Raw genomic sequence first — 17750 nt, 5'->3', positions numbered from 1 at the left:
ATAAAGCATATTTCAGTTGCATCCTATTCACATTCATAAGCATATTTTCATAAAGCATACGGAGAGCAATGTTACACCAAGGCACCGGACTTGCCCCTTCTCAGCACTGGGACTCTGGTACCAACCTCACCAGGAGCAGTCGACGTAATGGTGTCTCCATGCCATGCACTGCCTCTTTCCCATTCCGACTCAGATAGCGAACCGGGAGGAACTGGGTTCTCATCGGTCATCTTACCCACCATACAGACCCCAATCCCATCAAGAGTACCAGGGGTACCACCCAGCCCTCAACCTCCCTGGTATGGGCAACCATGGACCCAGCCACTAGCTCCCTACTCAGTGTCCTTACTGGGACCTCGGGCTGCCCCAGAGCATAATTTACCAGCAGGCACAGAGATGTTCCCCTTCAGTGACAACATCAAAGGCACCAGACCTGCTGGAATTTTTGGAAGAATGGGAAGTGGAGGCAGAAAAGGAAGAGGCCCCTCAAACTTTTCTCATCATCCTCACCTGACGAGGCAGTAATGCCTCCCCCGCCATCTCTGGCGGACAACTTTAGGTCATTCTGGGACCTAATTCAAAGAGTGGCTGAGACCCTGCAAGTGCAACTACGTGAGGTGTCTGAACCTCATCACAAGCTGGTGGACGTTCTTCATTCTTCTACCTCTAGCCCTCCCAGTAAACAAGGTGCATGTAGATCCCAATAGGGTCATATGGCAGGCCCTGGCATCCATCCCACTAACATGTAAGCAGGTGGACAAAAAGTACTATGTGCCTGCAAAGGGCACAGATTTTCTATTCACCTGTTTGCCTCCGAATTCCATCATAGTGGACATGGTCAATTCAAGGGGTCATCAATACCAATTTAAATCTACCTCGTATGACTGAGGTGGGAAATGTTTGGACTTGTTTGGCAGAAAAGCCTATTCTTCAGCCACCCTCCAATTTTGGGTAGCTAACTATTGGGCCCTAGTGGCCAAATATGATTATTAGAACTATACAAAATTAAACTCCTTTATTGTGCAGCTTCTGGATAGATACAAAGACCAATTCTTGGCCATCATTAACGAAGACCAGCTAGTTGCAAAACATCTCTGTAGTGCACATTGGATGCGGTCAACATGGCAGCGTGCTCTATCTCCATGGTGGTGGTTATGAGGAGGGCCTCTTGGCTCCATTTGTCTGGCTTTGGCCAACACTCCAGGGAGACGTGCTCCTCCTCCTGTGGAACAAGGGCTTTCTTTACACCTTTCCTCCATTCCCTCTATTATTAAAGGTGCTGTTGAAGATAAAAAGGGAAAACCAAATATTCTGATTGCTCCTACCAGGCCCAGACAGACATGATTCCCTTGCCTGTTCCAGCCGGCACGATGTCCTCCGGTGACCCTACCAATCACCCCATGTCGTCTGTCACAAAACAGGGGTCACATCCTTCACCCTAAACCATGGATCCTACATCTCAAAGCATGGCTTCTTCATGGTTCCGGCACATAAAAGCTTCTTGCTCAGAGGATCCAGAGTAGCAGCCGTGTTAGTCTGTATTCGCAAAAAGAAAAGGAGTACTTGTGGCACCTTAGAGACTAACAAATTTATTTGAGCATAAGCTTTCGTGAGCTACAGCTCGCTTCAGATGAAGTGAGCTGTAGCTCACGAAAGCTTATGCTCAAATAAATTTGTTAGTCTCTAAGGTGCCACAAGTACTCCTTTTCTTTTTCTAACTATGAAGAGATTTCTGAAACGTATAGCAAACCTTTTCCCACAACCTAGGACCCCTACTCCCCAATGGGACCTTGCCTAGTGCTAAAGGACTGACTAGACTGCCCTTCGAACCCAGGCCACTTGTTTGTTAACTCACCTTTCCATGAAGATGGTGTTCCTCATCACCATCACTTATGCCAGAAGGATAGGGGAGATAGCAGCTGTAATGGCACATCCCCGACTTAGTGTTCTTCCCTGACAAGGTCACGCTCAGACCACACCCGAAATTCACTCCCCAAATAACTTCTGCATTTCACATGTATCAACTCTTTCAACTCCCAATATTCTATCCAAAACCTCATATGGACAATAGGGAGGTCATCCTCCATATACTCTGTGAGAAGAGCTTTGGCCTTCTGTTTAGACAGGATGAAGGCCTTCTGAAAATCTCCAAGACTCTCTTCCTTTCCGTTATGGATAAATCAAAGGTGCGGCGATGTCCGCTCAGACACTGTCCAAGTGGGTCTCTAGCTATATTAGACTCTGCTACCAATTGTGTGTTGGGGGGGTAACCCCCCCCATCTTCAATATTCACACATTCCACAAGGGCAGTCTCCTCTTAGATTGCCTTCTCTAAGGGTATCCCCATATCCGAGAGATGCAGGGCAGCTACACAGACCTCTGTGCATATCTTTGCAGAACAATATGCCATTCTGAGTGATTCAGCTTCAGACGCCTAATTCAGGGCCACTGTACTATCATCTGTATCAGACTTGCCTGTAAAGTCCCAGCCTCTTGTGGTGGGTGCTGCTTGGGAGTCACCTACTGTGGAGCACCCATAGGGATGCTACTTGAAGACTAAGGTACTTGCCTTGTGCAGTAACAATGGTTCAAGATATGTCCCCCTATTGGTGCTCAATGACTGACTCTCTGACAGTCTATTTTGGAGTTCTCTATATGGCTCTGCAGTAGAAAAGGAATTGAGAGGGAAATGACCATGCACACTGACTAGACTCAGGGCAGGTGGGGAGCCACGTGTGCAGGACAGACTGCTATTGAAATTCTCTGATCAGCCGCGCAGGGATGCAGACACACCTATAGTGGAACACCCATAGGGGGACACATCTCAAAGAACCGTTGTTACTGCACAAGGTGAGTAACTTCTTCTGCCAAGAGGAGTATCTGTGGACAAACATCTCTAGTTACCAGGAACTGGATGTGTCTTGTCATTTGTACCCTGTGCTCTTATCTGTTTCTCTCTGCTGTGACACTCAGTTCTGTCACTGCCTTTCTCACAGCCTCTCTTAGCTCACACTGTTCATTCCTCCTTCAAGAAAGCTTTTCCTTTCCCTTATTTTTAATCCTTCTTGGTTCAAATTTTCCCTAATTCCCATCTCTTGTTCCTCCCTAAAATATTGGAATGGGCTGCCCACCTTTAGTTCTCTCTCCCCTTACCAGTCCATTATTTTTTTCTGCTCATCTTATTGCCATAGCCCTCACTAGAATTACTGATTTGCTTGTGATTTTAATTCAGTCTCACTTTGGTCTTACTGCAATCGTTGTCGTCCTTGAGATATTGGCTGCTTTTTTCCCTTATTGCCTCAGTTGAGAGTACTTCCCCTTGGGTATTTTCTGTATAGATACATCCATGCTCTTGGTGCACATGTGGGCTCTCAATCTACTTGGAAAACTGTGGAAAGCAGTAAACGTTGGGCTGTTGTATATGCTCCCTCATCCAACTGAATGCACCACAACCCAGAGCCCCACCTCTTCTTAGTTGATAGTGTCCTCTGTTCCTGCTGTGCAGTCAGCATTTCACTAGCTGTTGGTTACTGTGGTAAAACCTAAAACACAGTCTTGTTGCTTTAGATAGTGTTGGTCTCTGCAAGGTCCACTCTGTTCCACTTCTCTCCCCTCTCTGTTTTCCCCTATGGTCAGCTCCAAATTTGGAGGGTTCAGGTGGCATGCCTGCTGTAATGGTAAAACTATCATGGATCAACATCCACTGCCTTCATTGCTTCTGTGCTGGGCATTCACTAATGCCTGCTCCATCAGCGTGGCCTGCACTCTTCAAATCAGTAGGGAACATGACTCTGCATCAGTTGCAGCTCCCTGATAGAGCTGGCCTCAGCTGAGTCAGTAACATCTGTGTTGTGGTGGTGCCCTTTCCTAGTGTTCTGGGTCAAAGGCATTAATAAAAGGAAATGTTCCTTCAACTCGTGTTGGGATGTGTGACGTCTCCTAATACTATCGACAGAGGATTGAGTATGGTCCATATAAAGCTGCAAGACAGCACTAGTCTACTCTTTCCAAAGATATGGTTGAACCCAGCTTCTCTTTAATCAGAACTCTCTCTATATAGTGTATAGCATATATATTTATGGGTGTATAGAGTCTATACATTTCACACTTCTACATACAGCCACGAGATGTTACAACACAAGGTTGTGTCATATTAAGACTATTAGACACAAACTATCCAGCGCTGAGGAACATACCATTTAGGAATGGCTAATATATTCTGTGCCATACATACTGTAGGTGTAATGTGGATTGTCCATTGTTGTTTGCTATTAAAGTATGCTCTGTCCTCTTCTTTCCCCCTTCCCCAAATCCCTCAGTCAATCATGCCCCCCGCTTTGTTGCATTGGCTTGACACCCATAATTTCCCCCTCATACAGCTTGGGTTAGTGAGTGGTGTAAATCTGTTGTAAGCAATGGGCACATTAAACAGAGGTGGTTTTGTCTCTTGTCTTTCAGACTCTTCTGATGCAGACAGATTGGAAAGATTCTTTGACTCGGAGGATGAAGACTTTGAAATTTTATCTCTTTGAAAAGAGATGATAAACTGACTGCACATCTGTGTTGGGGGGGGGAGGGGGTGAAAGAAGTTCCTTCGAGCACCTAGGCCCTTACTGGTTTTCATAGGTGCTTGCTGACATCCCTGCCTCCCATCCATCCCAGCATTCTGTGCAGGCAGAAGCACAGTATGCACTGTCTGCATTGGGATCAAGAGAAAAGTCGTCATTAAGACTTCAGTGGCCAGTCAGGATTTCTTAGTGCAAAACGCATGCAAGAAGTGGATGCAGTGGTGCCTAGGAGTTCAAAGTTTTGTTTGTTACAGCAATAGCTCAGCTGGCCCTCCAGGAATAACAGCAGAAACCCCACATGGAGCTAGACCCTTGTGAGTACTTCCAAATGATATTTAATCAGCGCCATTCCTCTTTTGAGAGGCAAAACCTATACGGTTAGTTCCTTCCACAGCTTTCCTGCTTATGGCTGACTTGGGCTAAACTTAGATTTATGGAAAGCAATGTAAATTAATACCAGGCATGTCCCATACAGAGGCTCCAGCCCAGTAGTATGTGAGCTAGTCACCTGGATGGTCATGTTTTCCATAGTACTAGGCCATACGCTGCTGCTGATGCTTAATAGTAGTTGCAGTGGTTTCTCACAAACACAGTGCTGCCTGTCTTCTCACCATACCTAGAAGCTGCCTGCTCTTATAAAGGACAGCCTTCTCAGAGGTGAAGCACTTCCTCTATGTGGAAAACCTCATGGTAATGCCCAAGGTCTGAAGATGACAACCAAAAGGGGAGGAGAACCCCAGTTTAAATAAAAGGAGGAAGGAAGAAAAAGGATGCGAGTGCTAGAGTCTCACTGGATGAGTCCTCAAAACACCAAGGCTCTGAAAAAGATGGATTGACAACTCTAGCAGTGAGGTATCTTCATTAAAGTATGTTAAGAGAACCAGACAGAGTCCTGTGAGAGGTTGAGATGTTTTTAAATCTTAAGAGCCCGATATTGCTTTGTTAAAAATAGTTGGGGGGGGGGGGGGGCAGAACAGGAAGACTGAGAATCTACCATGTCCTTTCTCATACCTAAACCCTCTTCTGACTCCACAGGCTGCCTGGTGTTGGTGTGTAAGGTTTCAACTTTGTGAATTAGTCCTTAACCCAACAGTTTTTGGTGCCACAAAGCATCCTATGTAGCATGGTCGCTCCTCCTGGGCTGATTGAATAGTTGGGGATACTATTCTCATTGGACTCCCTGCTTTCAAAATGATGTACAAGGGGGCTTGAAATTTAATTAGGCATAGAATATATTTCTTAGCTGATTGGTACCATTTCACATGCTATTTTGCAGCTTCCCTTTATGATGATTTAGTTGGGGATTGGCCCTGGTTTGAGCAGGAGGTTGGACTAGATGACCTCCTGAGGTCCCTTCAAACCCTGATATTCTATGATCCTTCTAGCACCATGTGGCAAATGCATTCTGTAGAAGCTAGGCCAAAGAAACCCATTTTAAGTGACCATCTGAAGATGTCGAGGAAAAAATGGATGCCTAGAAAAGTTGATAGTTAAACATCAAACACAATTGTACTGAAAACCTTGGAGTTACTTTAACTTTACATGAACTTGCCTGTGGTCCATAATAACTATTTAGTAAAAATGAAAGCTGGATTGAAAACGGATGCATAGGAGAACTGGGTCCTGATGTGAGCCACCATAGAAGCTATTCAAGTCTTCTCCTTTCTCCAGAGCTGCTGCAGGTGGCAAATCCATGTTTGCAATGCATCTTCCTGCATTTGGGAACAGCACTTGTCAGTTGATGCTTTTGTGCCCAGAAGATACATAAACTGGCCATAAATGCTGTCCTCCATGACAAGGCTGACTGACCTATTGATGTTAATCTCATTATCTGCCCCTAACCTCCCAGAGATTTTAACTCTTGAGCTATGATGCTTCTGTCACTAAATTACTTGCTTTCTCTCTGCTGCTGTTTCCTCATCTCTTGCATTAATTTTAAGGGGGGAGGGGAGATGGTGGAGGAAGTGGGGCTGTGCTCCATTCATTAACTGCTTTCAATTTGTATTTGAATAAACAAACTTAATCTTTTGTTTTTTAGTACTTATTTCTGAGGAGCAGCCCCTGGATGGAGGAGGTATATTTTACCCCTTACTCATTGTCCAGAGTTTCTTATGCCATACTATGGAAAACCCTTTTGAAGCAGTTCTAGGGCATCTAGTTTTAACCAGGCTTTAGATAGCAAAGGTGGATGGGGCTAACCTGTTAAGAGATTTCAGGTAGTGCAAAGGGTGTCTGATAGTCCACAGTGGAAGTAGGCCTAACTAAGCTAAGCTACCATGCCTCAAACATAGTTGAGAATCCTGGACCAGTTGGCTTGAATCCTTGTCAGGCTCAAGATAACTGAGCCATTTCCTGTATGCTTCCTTGGAAAGGTTGTTATTGTTTTTTTTAAAAGGGGTGGGGTGGAAGAGACAGGAGAACATGAATGTGCTCTTCTCAACCTCAAGAGTCATCCTTCCTTACTGCAGTGCTAATGCCAGTCTCTTTGCCTCCCAAAGTTATTGCAAGCTCCGGTAAGAATACAGGGCCTAGTCCTGGACTGCTAGAGCTTCTTAAAGAGAAACAAGTTGGTGAAAAATTCACCATCCTCCAATAAGCTTTAAAGGCAGATATGGGAAAGATGAAAGCATCCAGTGTAAGGACAAAATAATGACCACTATGTGCTTTTAAACTGCTAACACATGCAGTGCTTTCCTAAACACCTATCACTATGCTTATTTGCAGTACCAACAGCAAAGCTAGACTAGCACCTACAGTCAGGATCCCACATGTGCTACTTATTTTCTAGAACACAGTTCTATGTTTTCATTTATAAAAATTAGGTTGCTAATCCTCATGCCTACAATGATAACTTTAAAAATATGAAGTCAAAACTAGTCAGATGTGAAGTGTCCCATTTATCTCTCCGGGTATTTAACTTTGAAGCCTAAAGACGACAATATCAGTACTTGACTATTTTACTGCTAATGATGATAGAGCTGCTCTTCCCTTTTAAAGGGATCCCTGTCAGCATCTGGATCCTTTAATCTGTTGTAACAAGGAATCTGGCTACGAAAGAGGGATATGAAATCATTCTTCTCAGGTACATTTGTTTAGTCAGTTTAACACTCACCCCTTTGGCTGTTCATAAATTCATCCTTAGAAGACCCTGTTCAGGCCGAGGAAGCATTACTCCCATTTGCAGACAGGAAACTAAGTCAGAGAACAATAAAGTAACGTGCCTGAGGTCACATTAAGTTTGCAGAAGGGCTAGGACCCTAGGTCTCTGCTTCCCAGTCCTGTACCTCAGCCATACAGGCCCTCCTTTCTCAACAAACTTTATGGTAAAAATAAGTCTACTACAGCAGATACTCTCAATAATGACACATAACTGTTATAAACAGACTTTAATTTAACTATCAAAAGGAGAAGTCTGCAATAGACTCATACTTAAAGAAACAGTTCCAGTAAAACAGGAGTTTACCCAATTTCTTTCCATCATATTGTATCTTATCAGCATAGCCTCATCTAAACTTTAGATCTCCATAGCTGAATTTCTGTGTCTGCTGGGTCAAGGAGTTCAACCCTAATTTCCAGTAGCAGAAGATAAACCTTTAGTGCCAGACATAACTAAGAGCTGCAGTGCTGACCTCTCGTCAAATGAGGTGAGCTGTTTCCAAGGTATATTAAACTAGGGTTCAACCTATCAAAAAGCCAACAGTTTAATAGAAATGCAGCATAAAATATAAACTGACTGACAGATTTTTTTTTAAAGTGACCTATAGATACAGAAACTAAAACCCTGCCAATATTTTAATTTTACATCCAATCAAGCCTCCTGCTTGATGTAAGAACACAGAAGATGCTGTTCTAGAAATATCACCATGGAATCTGGTTTCGGCCAGGAAGGAGCTGAGAGTCAGGTAAGACCACAGTCCCTAGCAGGTGTGACATGGTGGGGTATGCTGGGGTATTACCCACAAAACAAGGACATCGGGATCTGTAAAACAAGAAAGCCTAACTTTAAGGTGCTGACACGTTATCCTTGCTATGTAGGGAACTCAACTCAGTTTAAAGATAATTATAGTTTCAGTGTGCAGATCACCTTTCAAACCAGTCCCATGCTATAGCAACCTACCTAGCCATGGTTCTTACTGGTACCCTCATCTGAGCACCTCACAATCTCTAATGTATTTATCCTCACAACACCCCGAGATAGGAGTGACAGAGAGGTACTATTTTATAGCTGGGGAACTGAGGCCCAGAGACACTAATTGACCTGGTCCCAATGAAAGTCTGCAGCAGAGCAGGAAATTGAACCTAGGTCTCCCACATCCCAGACTGGTGTTTGAAACACTGGATCACCCTCCCGCTAAGGAAGAGTACAGCCTTGGGTTGATACTCTTCCAAAAGTGATTTCAAACCAGTTTATTTAAATAAATATTTGGTGCTGCCGCAAAAAAGGACACTAAAATAAAAGGCACTAATTTATTAGCAAGACTTCCACGAATTAAGAGTTTGAGTTAGTATGTTAAATAAATTATGGGAAGGGAAGTCCCACAGGTATAAGATTGTGAAAAATGACAGTTCTCTAAGTACAAATGTAAAAAAAACCCCTTTGCCCTTCTCTTAATTCACAATCCTATCCCTCCCCCCTGCTCCTCCTTCCACTACCATAACTCAGCCTGGTAATTAGCCAACAGCTCCAGTTTTATACATTTTGTCATTGCTCCAGCACAAGGCTTGTGCCTGGATTATAGGAAGATTTACAAAAAAGTCTGCATTTATAAAATACATCAGGAAGATGGCTTGTAAGATCCAATTTACAGAGGAGTTAAATAAAACCAGAGGTCTCCAAGGTATTTTTGGTCTATAAAAACAATTCTCTGTGATCTAAACTGCAGCTATTAAAGGTGAAGGAGTCTGTCTGAGGAAGATCTGAGAGATGCCAGTTTCCCTTCAATCAGATCTGGAGCAGAATATGCTGCAGGAAGAGGGTGGAATAAGAGCCAATTCTAGTTCCAGAGTTCTCCTATGGGCTTATTCTGAACCTCCTGCATGGCCTCCTCAGTGAAAGACTTAATTTCATTATGCAACTCTTCAATGCTCTTCGAAGCATCAATTGTCTGTTTCCAAAATAAAAGCATTGCATTTAAAACATTTCTCAGTACCCAACACTTTCATTAGAGGAGAAAATAAGACAGTAAAGTGTTTAGAAAGGGGATGCCACTGACTGTCTTGGACTTATTTCCATCCTTTCCCCACTATATTAAACCTTTTACATCAGCTATCTCTATTCCAAACTCATGAATCGAGGAGAATAGTGAAGAATGTTGAATTTTACCTCTTGTGCACAATTTCTGTCCTGGAATTGGAAGAGACAGAAATTGAATGCAGGGAAGAACACCTAATAAGTGTGGAGTGGCATGAGGGAAAACACAGACATGAACAGGATTTGTTAGTGACAGAGGCTATTAGGCATCGGACCTAAGGTATTTTACATCCCCAGCTCTAAAGAAATCTCCTAGAGGATACAAATTTGACTATTACTTGGACAAAATGTTAATCTTTCACTGGGTGTGCAAAAGTTTTACTCTTGCTGGAGATGTGGGTTGCGGATATGTACTCTCCAGCTGTTTTCCGAAACGTGAAGAGCTGAATTCAACAGAAATAATATGCTGCACTTGTATAGTGCTATCTAAGTGAGGATCTTGAAACATTAATGAATTAAGCCTCATCATACCCCTGTAAGGTATAAAAATAATATCCCCATTCTAGAGTTGGAGAAACTGGGACACACCAGTCTAGCTTAGCCTATCTTCCAATGCACCGCCCCTGTTGCATGAGACTCTGTTAGGACTTCATCTGTTTAACTCTGATTTCTATAAAGAAGGGTGGTCAAATAAAGGACCTACTGTCAAAGTGAAACACCAATGTGCTAGTATCTATTAAACAGACATTCCAGACCACCATTAAGACAGGAAATTATGGCGTTTTTGCAATTTGGAGCAAAACAGTTGAGTTTTAAAAGACAATCTGATGACTTTTTGCTCAAATTGCTGCTCACTCATTGCTACAAATCTATGGTAACTGGTAAGGTCAACACATTTCCATGGCTTTAGACTACTTAGACAATGAGCAGAATGAAGTTAGCACTTGATGGATGAATAGTTACAAGAGATACTGATTTTGTTTCTTTATAAATGACCTAATCCTGGAACGCACAAGGTAGAGATGGAAACTGGCAGGTAAAAAAATTCTCAGATCACTAAAACCACAGTTAACAGATGGGTTTAGAGTTGAGCTGAGTGAACAATTCACAATAGTTTATCCAGCCTTGTTTTCTCCTCATTCACCAACAGATTGCAATTTCCTCAATGTATTTATTATTTGAAAGTATTCAACCTGCTTTTAAATCTACACTTGACTGTGAACAGTTCTCTGTGAGTGGCTGATATTATTCTATCCAGTGATCACTGTAATACCTTTAACAGCTTACATATTGACTTTATAAGAATATACAGACGGATTTTCAAAACCATTTTAGGAACACTTAACGCTATTTCAGGCTCTGTTCAGTGCTCAGAGTTGTTGTTCTGCAAAAACTGACATTTTGTTGATACTTGAGACGAACTCTAGCTGACCAGTAGATGCAGACCAAGAAAATGCAGGTCACCATCTGAATGAATGGGAAGTCAGGTTTTCAAGGCAGTTGTATATAATTAACCACATTTTAAAAAAATACAAAATTTAACAGTAGTTTAATATCTGCTGAAATGATCACTTACTTTCTTGACCTAGTTTTATATCAAGCTTGATAGCTTATTGTTCCAGTCATTCAAATGGTGAGTTGCAATTCCTGCATCCTAACTACATGAGAAGATCAAGATGGCATCTCCCTGTGACTGTGCTACACTGTAGCAGTTTTGTCTTCAATGTTTAATTTCAAGGATTAGAAAACCCTTTACGTTATAGAACAATTTTTCCTTGAAGGCGGCTCCGAAGGATAAAATCTTGAGAAGTTTAGTTTTAATTCCTTGGCCCATCTAGAGCCTTCCTGAAAGGTTATTCCCTTACCTTCCAGTTTAAAGTCTTGTCCTTTATCATATGGTAGTAGTTCTGTAGAACTTTCTCCTGGAAGGAGCTGTTCTCATAGCGTTCGTTTCCGAAGTCCCCTCGTTTTGCTGCCTCCAACGTGCTCAACTGAAGAAATAGGATCAAATCTGGCTTTGGAAGCCCTACATCAGGCTGTTTGCACCAATCCAACGAGAAATTCTGTCCAAAGTGAGAAGGAGAAATAAATTGGAGATGGAAGAAAAATCTATGAAAATGAGAAAAAGCAGATCAACAAGAGACCAGAAGGAAAAGGACTTGGGGAAAATGAACAGCCCCTGAAGAAGTACTACTAACAAGTGGACCAGATTCTCATTTGGTGTAAATCAACGTAGCTCCATTGACTTCAAAGGAGCTATGCCAATTTACACCAGCTGAGAATAGCCCAGTTTATGTGTACTAGAAAAAACACCCCAAATACTTATGGCCTCATCATCAGAGGTGCTGTGCACCTGTAGCTGTTACTGAAGTCAACATGAACTACAGGTGCTCAGCACCTCGGCAAATGAGATCACAGACACTTAAACGCGCAGTCACTTTTTCAAATAATTACATAGACATTAAAAAGGCCCAGGTAGTTCTATCGAACAAATAGCTGCTTTTTCATGAAAGCACTCTTTTCCACTCTGAAACCTTTACCAAAACGGTATTTCTATTCCCAGGCAGACAGTGTTAGAAAATTCATGGCTTGCCATGTTCACTGATCTAGCCAGAGAACATCTTTTAGACCATCTTTGCTAATATAGTACTTATTTTTAAGAAAGGGGAAAAAAAAGCGATCCAAGAAATTACAGGCCTGTTAGTTTGACCTCAATTGTACACAAGGTCTTGGAACAAATTTGAAAAGAGTAAGTAGTTAAGGACATAGACGTAAATGGTAACTGGGATAAAACACAATATGTTTTTACAAAAGCTAGATCATGCCAGACCAACCTGATCCTTCTTTAAGATAACTGAATTTTTTTAGACAAAGGACATGTAATCTACCACTTCAGTAAGCTATTTGATACAGTTCCACATGGGAAATTATTAGTTACATTAGAGAAGATGGGGATTAATACAAGAATCTAAAGGTGGATAAGGAACTGGTTAAAGCAGAGACTACAACGCGTTATGCTGACAGGTGAATGGTCAGACTGGAGGGAGGTTACTAATGGAGTTCCTCAGGGATGGGTCCTGGGACCAATCTTATTTAACATTTTCATTCACGACCATGGCACAAAAAGTGGGAGTGTTGTAATAAAATTTCCAGATGACACAAAAGTTGAGAGATATTGCCAATATAGAAGAGGACTGAATTATCATACAAGAAGAATTGGATGATCCTGAAAACTGTAGTAATAGAAATGGGATGAAATTTAATAGTGCAAAGTCATGCACTTTGCAACTATCAATAAGAATTTTTGCTGTAAGCTGGCGACTTATCAATTGGAAGCAACAGGAGCAGGAGAAAGGTCTTTGTGTATTAGTTGATCAAAGGATGACTATGAGCAGCCAATGTGATACGGCTGTGAAAAAAGCTAATGCATCAGGCAAAGCATTTCCAGTAGAGATAGGCAGTGTTAGTACCATTATACAAGGCACCGGTGAGACCTCATCTAGAATACTGTGTGCAATTCTGGTCTCCCATGTGTAAGAAAGATGAATTCAAACTGGAACAGGTAGAGAGATGGGCTACTAGGGTAATCAGAAGAATGGAGAACATACCTTACAGAGACTTAAGGAGGTTGGCTTGTTTAGCCTAACTAAAAGAAGGTTGAGGGGAGATATGATTGCTCTCTATAAATCCATCAGAGGGATAAACAACAGGAAGGGAGAAGAGTTATTTAAGTTAAAGGCCAATGTGGACACAAGAATACGTGGCTATAAACTGGCAATCAACAAGTTTAGGCTTGAAATATGCGAAGGTTTCTAACCATCAGAGGAGTGACATTCTGGAACAGCCTTCCAAGAGGAGCAGTGGGGGCAAAAATCCTAACTGGTGTCAACACTGAACTTGATAAGTTTATGGAAGGAGTGGTATGTTGAGGTTGCCTATAATGGCACGTAGCTGTTCTGCGACTACTAGTAGCAAATATCTCCCAAGGCTGGAGATGGGACACTACTAGATAGGAAGGGCTCTGAGTTACTACAAAAAGAAAAGGAGTACTTGTGGCACCTTAGAGACTAACAAATTTATTTGAGCATAAGCTTTCATGAGCTACAAAGTACTCCTTTTCTTTTTGCGAATACAGACTAACACGGCTGCTACTCTGAAACCTGAGTTACTACAGTGAATTCTTTCTCAAGAGTCTGGCTGGTGGATCTTACCCACATGCTCAGGTTCTGATTGCCATGTTTGGGGTCAGGAAAGAATTTCCCCCCAGGCCAGATTGGCAGAGACTCTGGGGATTTTTCACCTTCCTTTGAAGCATGGGTCACAGGTGACTTGCAGGTGTAAACTAGAGTAAATGGTGGATTCTCTGTAACTTGAAGTCTTTAAATCATGATTTGAAAATTTCAGTACCTCAGCCCGACATTATGGTTCGATTATAGGAGTGGGTGGGTGAAGTTCTGTGATGTACAGGAGGTCAGACTAGCTGATCACAATGGTCCATTCTGGCCTTGAAATCTATGAGTTGCTAAAGATGGTAGAAAGTCAATTAGTTAAACCAGGTATCGGCAACCTTTGCCTCCTGACGGGCCAGGCCAGTTTGTTTACCTGTCGCATCCACAGATTCGGCTGATCGCAGCTCCCACTGACTGCGGTTCACCACTCCAGGCCAATGGGATCTGTGGGAAGCAGCAGCCAGTACATCCCTCAGCCCGCGCCACTTCCCGCAGCCTGCATTGGCCTGGAGTGGGAAACCGCGGTCAGTGGGAGCTGTGATCGGCCGAACCTATGGACGCGGCAGGTAAACAAACTGGCCGGCCTGCCAGGGGACTTATGGTGGGTCGTGGGCCAAAGGTTGCTGATCCCTGAGTTAAACCTACAAAGCTTTTGCCCCTCACAAATATCAATCCTTTCATTAGTCTCCTTGAAAATTTCAGGGCTGGAGGCAAATTCTTAAATAGCCTCCAATTTCTCTGGGCTAACAGAGCAGATGAAGGTCTTGAATGAACAACTCTTCTAAGCAGAAGTGAGTAGTAATTACCATAAATTAGGGCTGTCGAACAATTAAAAAAATTAATCGCGATTAATCACACTGGTAAACAATAGAATACCATTTATTTAAATGTTTTCTACACTTTCAAATACAGTGGACCCTCACTAGAACGCACATCACTATAGTGTGGATTCGCATATAGTGCGGTTGCAGCGATGGATCCCAAATTTAAATATTTAAATTGGGATCCACGGTAATGCGGTCCCTGCATTAACGCGGTCCGACGCATGGATCCTGAACCCTGCGTTCTAGCGAGGGTGCAGTGTATACTGATTTCAATTACTACACAGAATACAAAGTGTACAGTGCTCAGTTTATATTTATTTTTGATTACAACTATTTGCACTGTAAAAAACAAAAGAAACTGTATTTTCAATTCACCTAATACAAGTACTGTAGTACAATCTCTTTATCATGAAAGTTGAACTTACAAATGTCAAATTATGTACAAAAAATAACTGCATTCAAAAATCAAACAATGTAAAACTTTAGAGCTGTCAAGGTTTTCCCGAGTAGGGTACAGATGTGGGGACCTGCATGAAAAACCCCCTAAGCTTATTTTTACCAGCTTAGGTTAAAACTTCCCCAAGGTACAAACTATTATACTTTTTGTCCCTGGACCTTATTGCTGCCATCACCAAGCATCTAACAAATATAACAGGGAAAGAGCCCACTTGGAAACGTCTTTCCCCCAAAATCCCCCCAAGCCTTACACTCCCTTTCCTGGGGAAGGCTTGATAAAAAATCCTTACCAATTTGTACAGGTGAACACAGACCCAAACTCTTGGATCTTAAGAACAATGAAAAAGCAATCAGGTTCTTAAAAGAAGAATTTTAATTAAAGAAAAAGTAAAAGAATCACCTCTGTAAAATCAGGATGGTAAATACCTTACAAGGTAATCAGATTCAAAACAGAGACTCTCTCTAGGCAAAACCTTAAGTCACAAAAAGACACAAAAACAGGAATATACATTCCATTCAGCACAACTTATTTTATCAGCCATTTAAACAAAACAGAATCTAATGCATATCTAACTAGATTGCTTATTAACCTTTTACAGCAGTTCTTACCTGCATTCCTGTTCTGGTCCCAGCAAAAGACAACACAGACAGAGAGAACCCTTTGTTTCCCTCCCTCCAGCTGTGAAAGTATCTTGTCTCCTCATTGGTCATTTTGGTCAGGTGCCAGCGAGGTTGTCTTAGCTTCTTAACCCTTTACAGGTGAAAGGGTTTTTCCTCTGGCTAGGAGGAATTTAAAAGTGTTTACCCTTCCCTTTATTTTTATGACAAGCGCCTACGAGTCCACTCAGTCCTACTTCAGCCAATCGCTCAAACAAACAAGTCTGGTTACATTTGCAGGAGATAATGGTGTCCGCTTCTTGTTTACAGTGTCACCTGAAAGTGCAAACAGGCGTTTGCTTAGCACTGTTGTAACCGGTGTCGCAAGATATTTACGTGCCATATGCGCTAAAGATTCATATGTCCCTTAATGCTTTAACCACCATTCCAGAGGATATGCATCCATGCTGATGATGGGTTCTGCTCAATAATGATCCAAAGCAGAGAGGACCGATGCATGTTCATTTTCATCATCTGAGTCAGATGCCACCAGCAGAAGGTTGATTTTCTTTTTTGGTGGTTCAGGTTGTGTCATTTCTGCATCTGAATGTTGCTCTTTTAAGACTTCTGAAAGCATACTCCACACTTCGTCCCTCTCAGATTTTGGACGGCACTTCAGATTCTAAACTTTGGATAAAGTGCTGTAGCTGTTTTAGAAATCTCACATTGGTGCCTTCTTTGCATTTTGTCAAATCTGCAATGACTGTTCGTAAATCAAACAACATGTGCTGGGTCATCATCCGAGACTGCTATAATATGAAATATATGGCAGAATGCAGATAAAACAGAGCAGGGGACATTGAACTCCTTTGGGGAGAATTGTGTCACAAATTTAATTAACACATTTTTTTTTTTAAACGAACATCATCAGCATGGAATGGTGGCTGAAGCATGATGGGGCATATGAATGTTTAGCATATCTGGCACTTAAATACCTTGCAACACTGGCTACAAAATGCCATGCGAACACCTGTTCACACTTTCAGGTAACAGTGTAAATAAGAAGCAGGCACCATTATCTCCTGCAACTGTAACAAAACTTGTTTGTTTGAGCGATTGGCTGAACAAGTAGTAGCACTGAGTGCACATGTAGGCTCTAAAGTTTTATATTGTTTTGTTTTTGAGTGCAGTTATATAAAAAAAAAATCTGCATTTGTAAGTTGCACTTTCAGGATAGAGATTGCACTACAGTACTTGTATGAAGTGAACTGAAAAATACTAATTTCTTTTTTTTTATCATTTTTACAGTGCCTTGCCAATTAGACACAGACACTACCTTTCTGTTCATTCACTCACCTCTTTAGCACCTGTGAAGGCCACCCCAGAAAAGGCGTATCTGTCCACCACTAGAGTGATGCCTTGATTTAACTTCTCTTTAATCAACGGTCTGAACAATAACAAAAAGAAGAGGCACATTACACTCCATTGTACCCAGGCAGAAATGTAAACAATTCAACACAGAGGACACAGTAGGTGGGCTCTTTTCAATAAGTTGATGCACTTCGCTATAGTGATCTCTAGCAACTGTAGGGGTTATAGCAGTTTATCAGTCGAAGTGTGATTTTTGTTTTTAAGCTCTCTCAACGCTCTGAAAATCTCCTCCAACCTTGTTGCATCACTATCCTTCCAGCCAAGGAGGAATGGATGGGACTCTTTTCAGAGACAGACAGTTCTGTAAGAAGGGTGCTTGCTGTGGCTGCTGCTGCCTGAAACAATGCTACTTTCATCCTGCCCTTTATTAGGGCCTGAACAAATAACCTCCCATCGCCCAGTGTAAAAAGCAAGTTCCAGAGGCACAACCCCAAGTCTCCTGCATGGCAATGCA

The 17750-nt window shown here is 42.2% G+C and overlaps 2 protein-coding genes across 7 annotated transcripts in view; one reads left to right on the top strand and one right to left on the bottom strand.

Moving 5' to 3' along the window:
• Positions 1-6596, top strand: part of ATG4B (autophagy related 4B cysteine peptidase) — a 44864-nt gene extending 38268 nt beyond the window's left edge. Inside the window, exons 13-14 of one of the 2 annotated variants that reach the window (XM_043492422.1) lie at positions 4459-5509; positions 5662-6596. In XM_043492422.1, the coding sequence (XP_043348357.1) occupies positions 4459-4532 (74 nt within the window). In that variant the 3' untranslated portion in view covers positions 4533-5509; positions 5662-6596. Of the gene's footprint in view, positions 1-4458; positions 5510-5661 lie in introns of those variants that run through there. The other variant, XM_043492423.1, reaches the window with a different exon arrangement.
• The window catches only part of DTYMK (deoxythymidylate kinase), a 50745-nt gene that overhangs the window by 21983 nt on the left and 11012 nt on the right, over positions 1-17750 (bottom strand). For 2 of the 5 annotated variants that reach the window (XM_038417204.2, XM_038417203.2), the window contains 3 exons: positions 17222-17312; positions 11625-11822; positions 7940-9673 (listed from right to left, as the gene is read on the bottom strand). In XM_038417204.2, the coding sequence (XP_038273132.1) occupies positions 9563-9673; positions 11625-11822; positions 17222-17312 (400 nt within the window). In that variant the 3' untranslated portion in view covers positions 7940-9562. Of the gene's footprint in view, positions 1-1000; positions 1223-7939; positions 9674-11624; positions 11823-17221; positions 17313-17750 lie in introns of those variants that run through there. The other 3 variants (XM_043492424.1, XM_038417205.2, XR_006274273.1) reach the window with 3 other exon arrangements.

The sequence above is a fragment of the Dermochelys coriacea genome, chromosome 9, assembly GCF_009764565.3.
Source record: "Dermochelys coriacea isolate rDerCor1 chromosome 9, rDerCor1.pri.v4, whole genome shotgun sequence".
NCBI classification, from domain to species: Eukaryota; Metazoa; Chordata; order Testudines; family Dermochelyidae; genus Dermochelys; species Dermochelys coriacea.
Note: the sequence above shows the minus strand (reverse complement) of the source record. Positions and strands in the feature narration are given on the sequence as shown.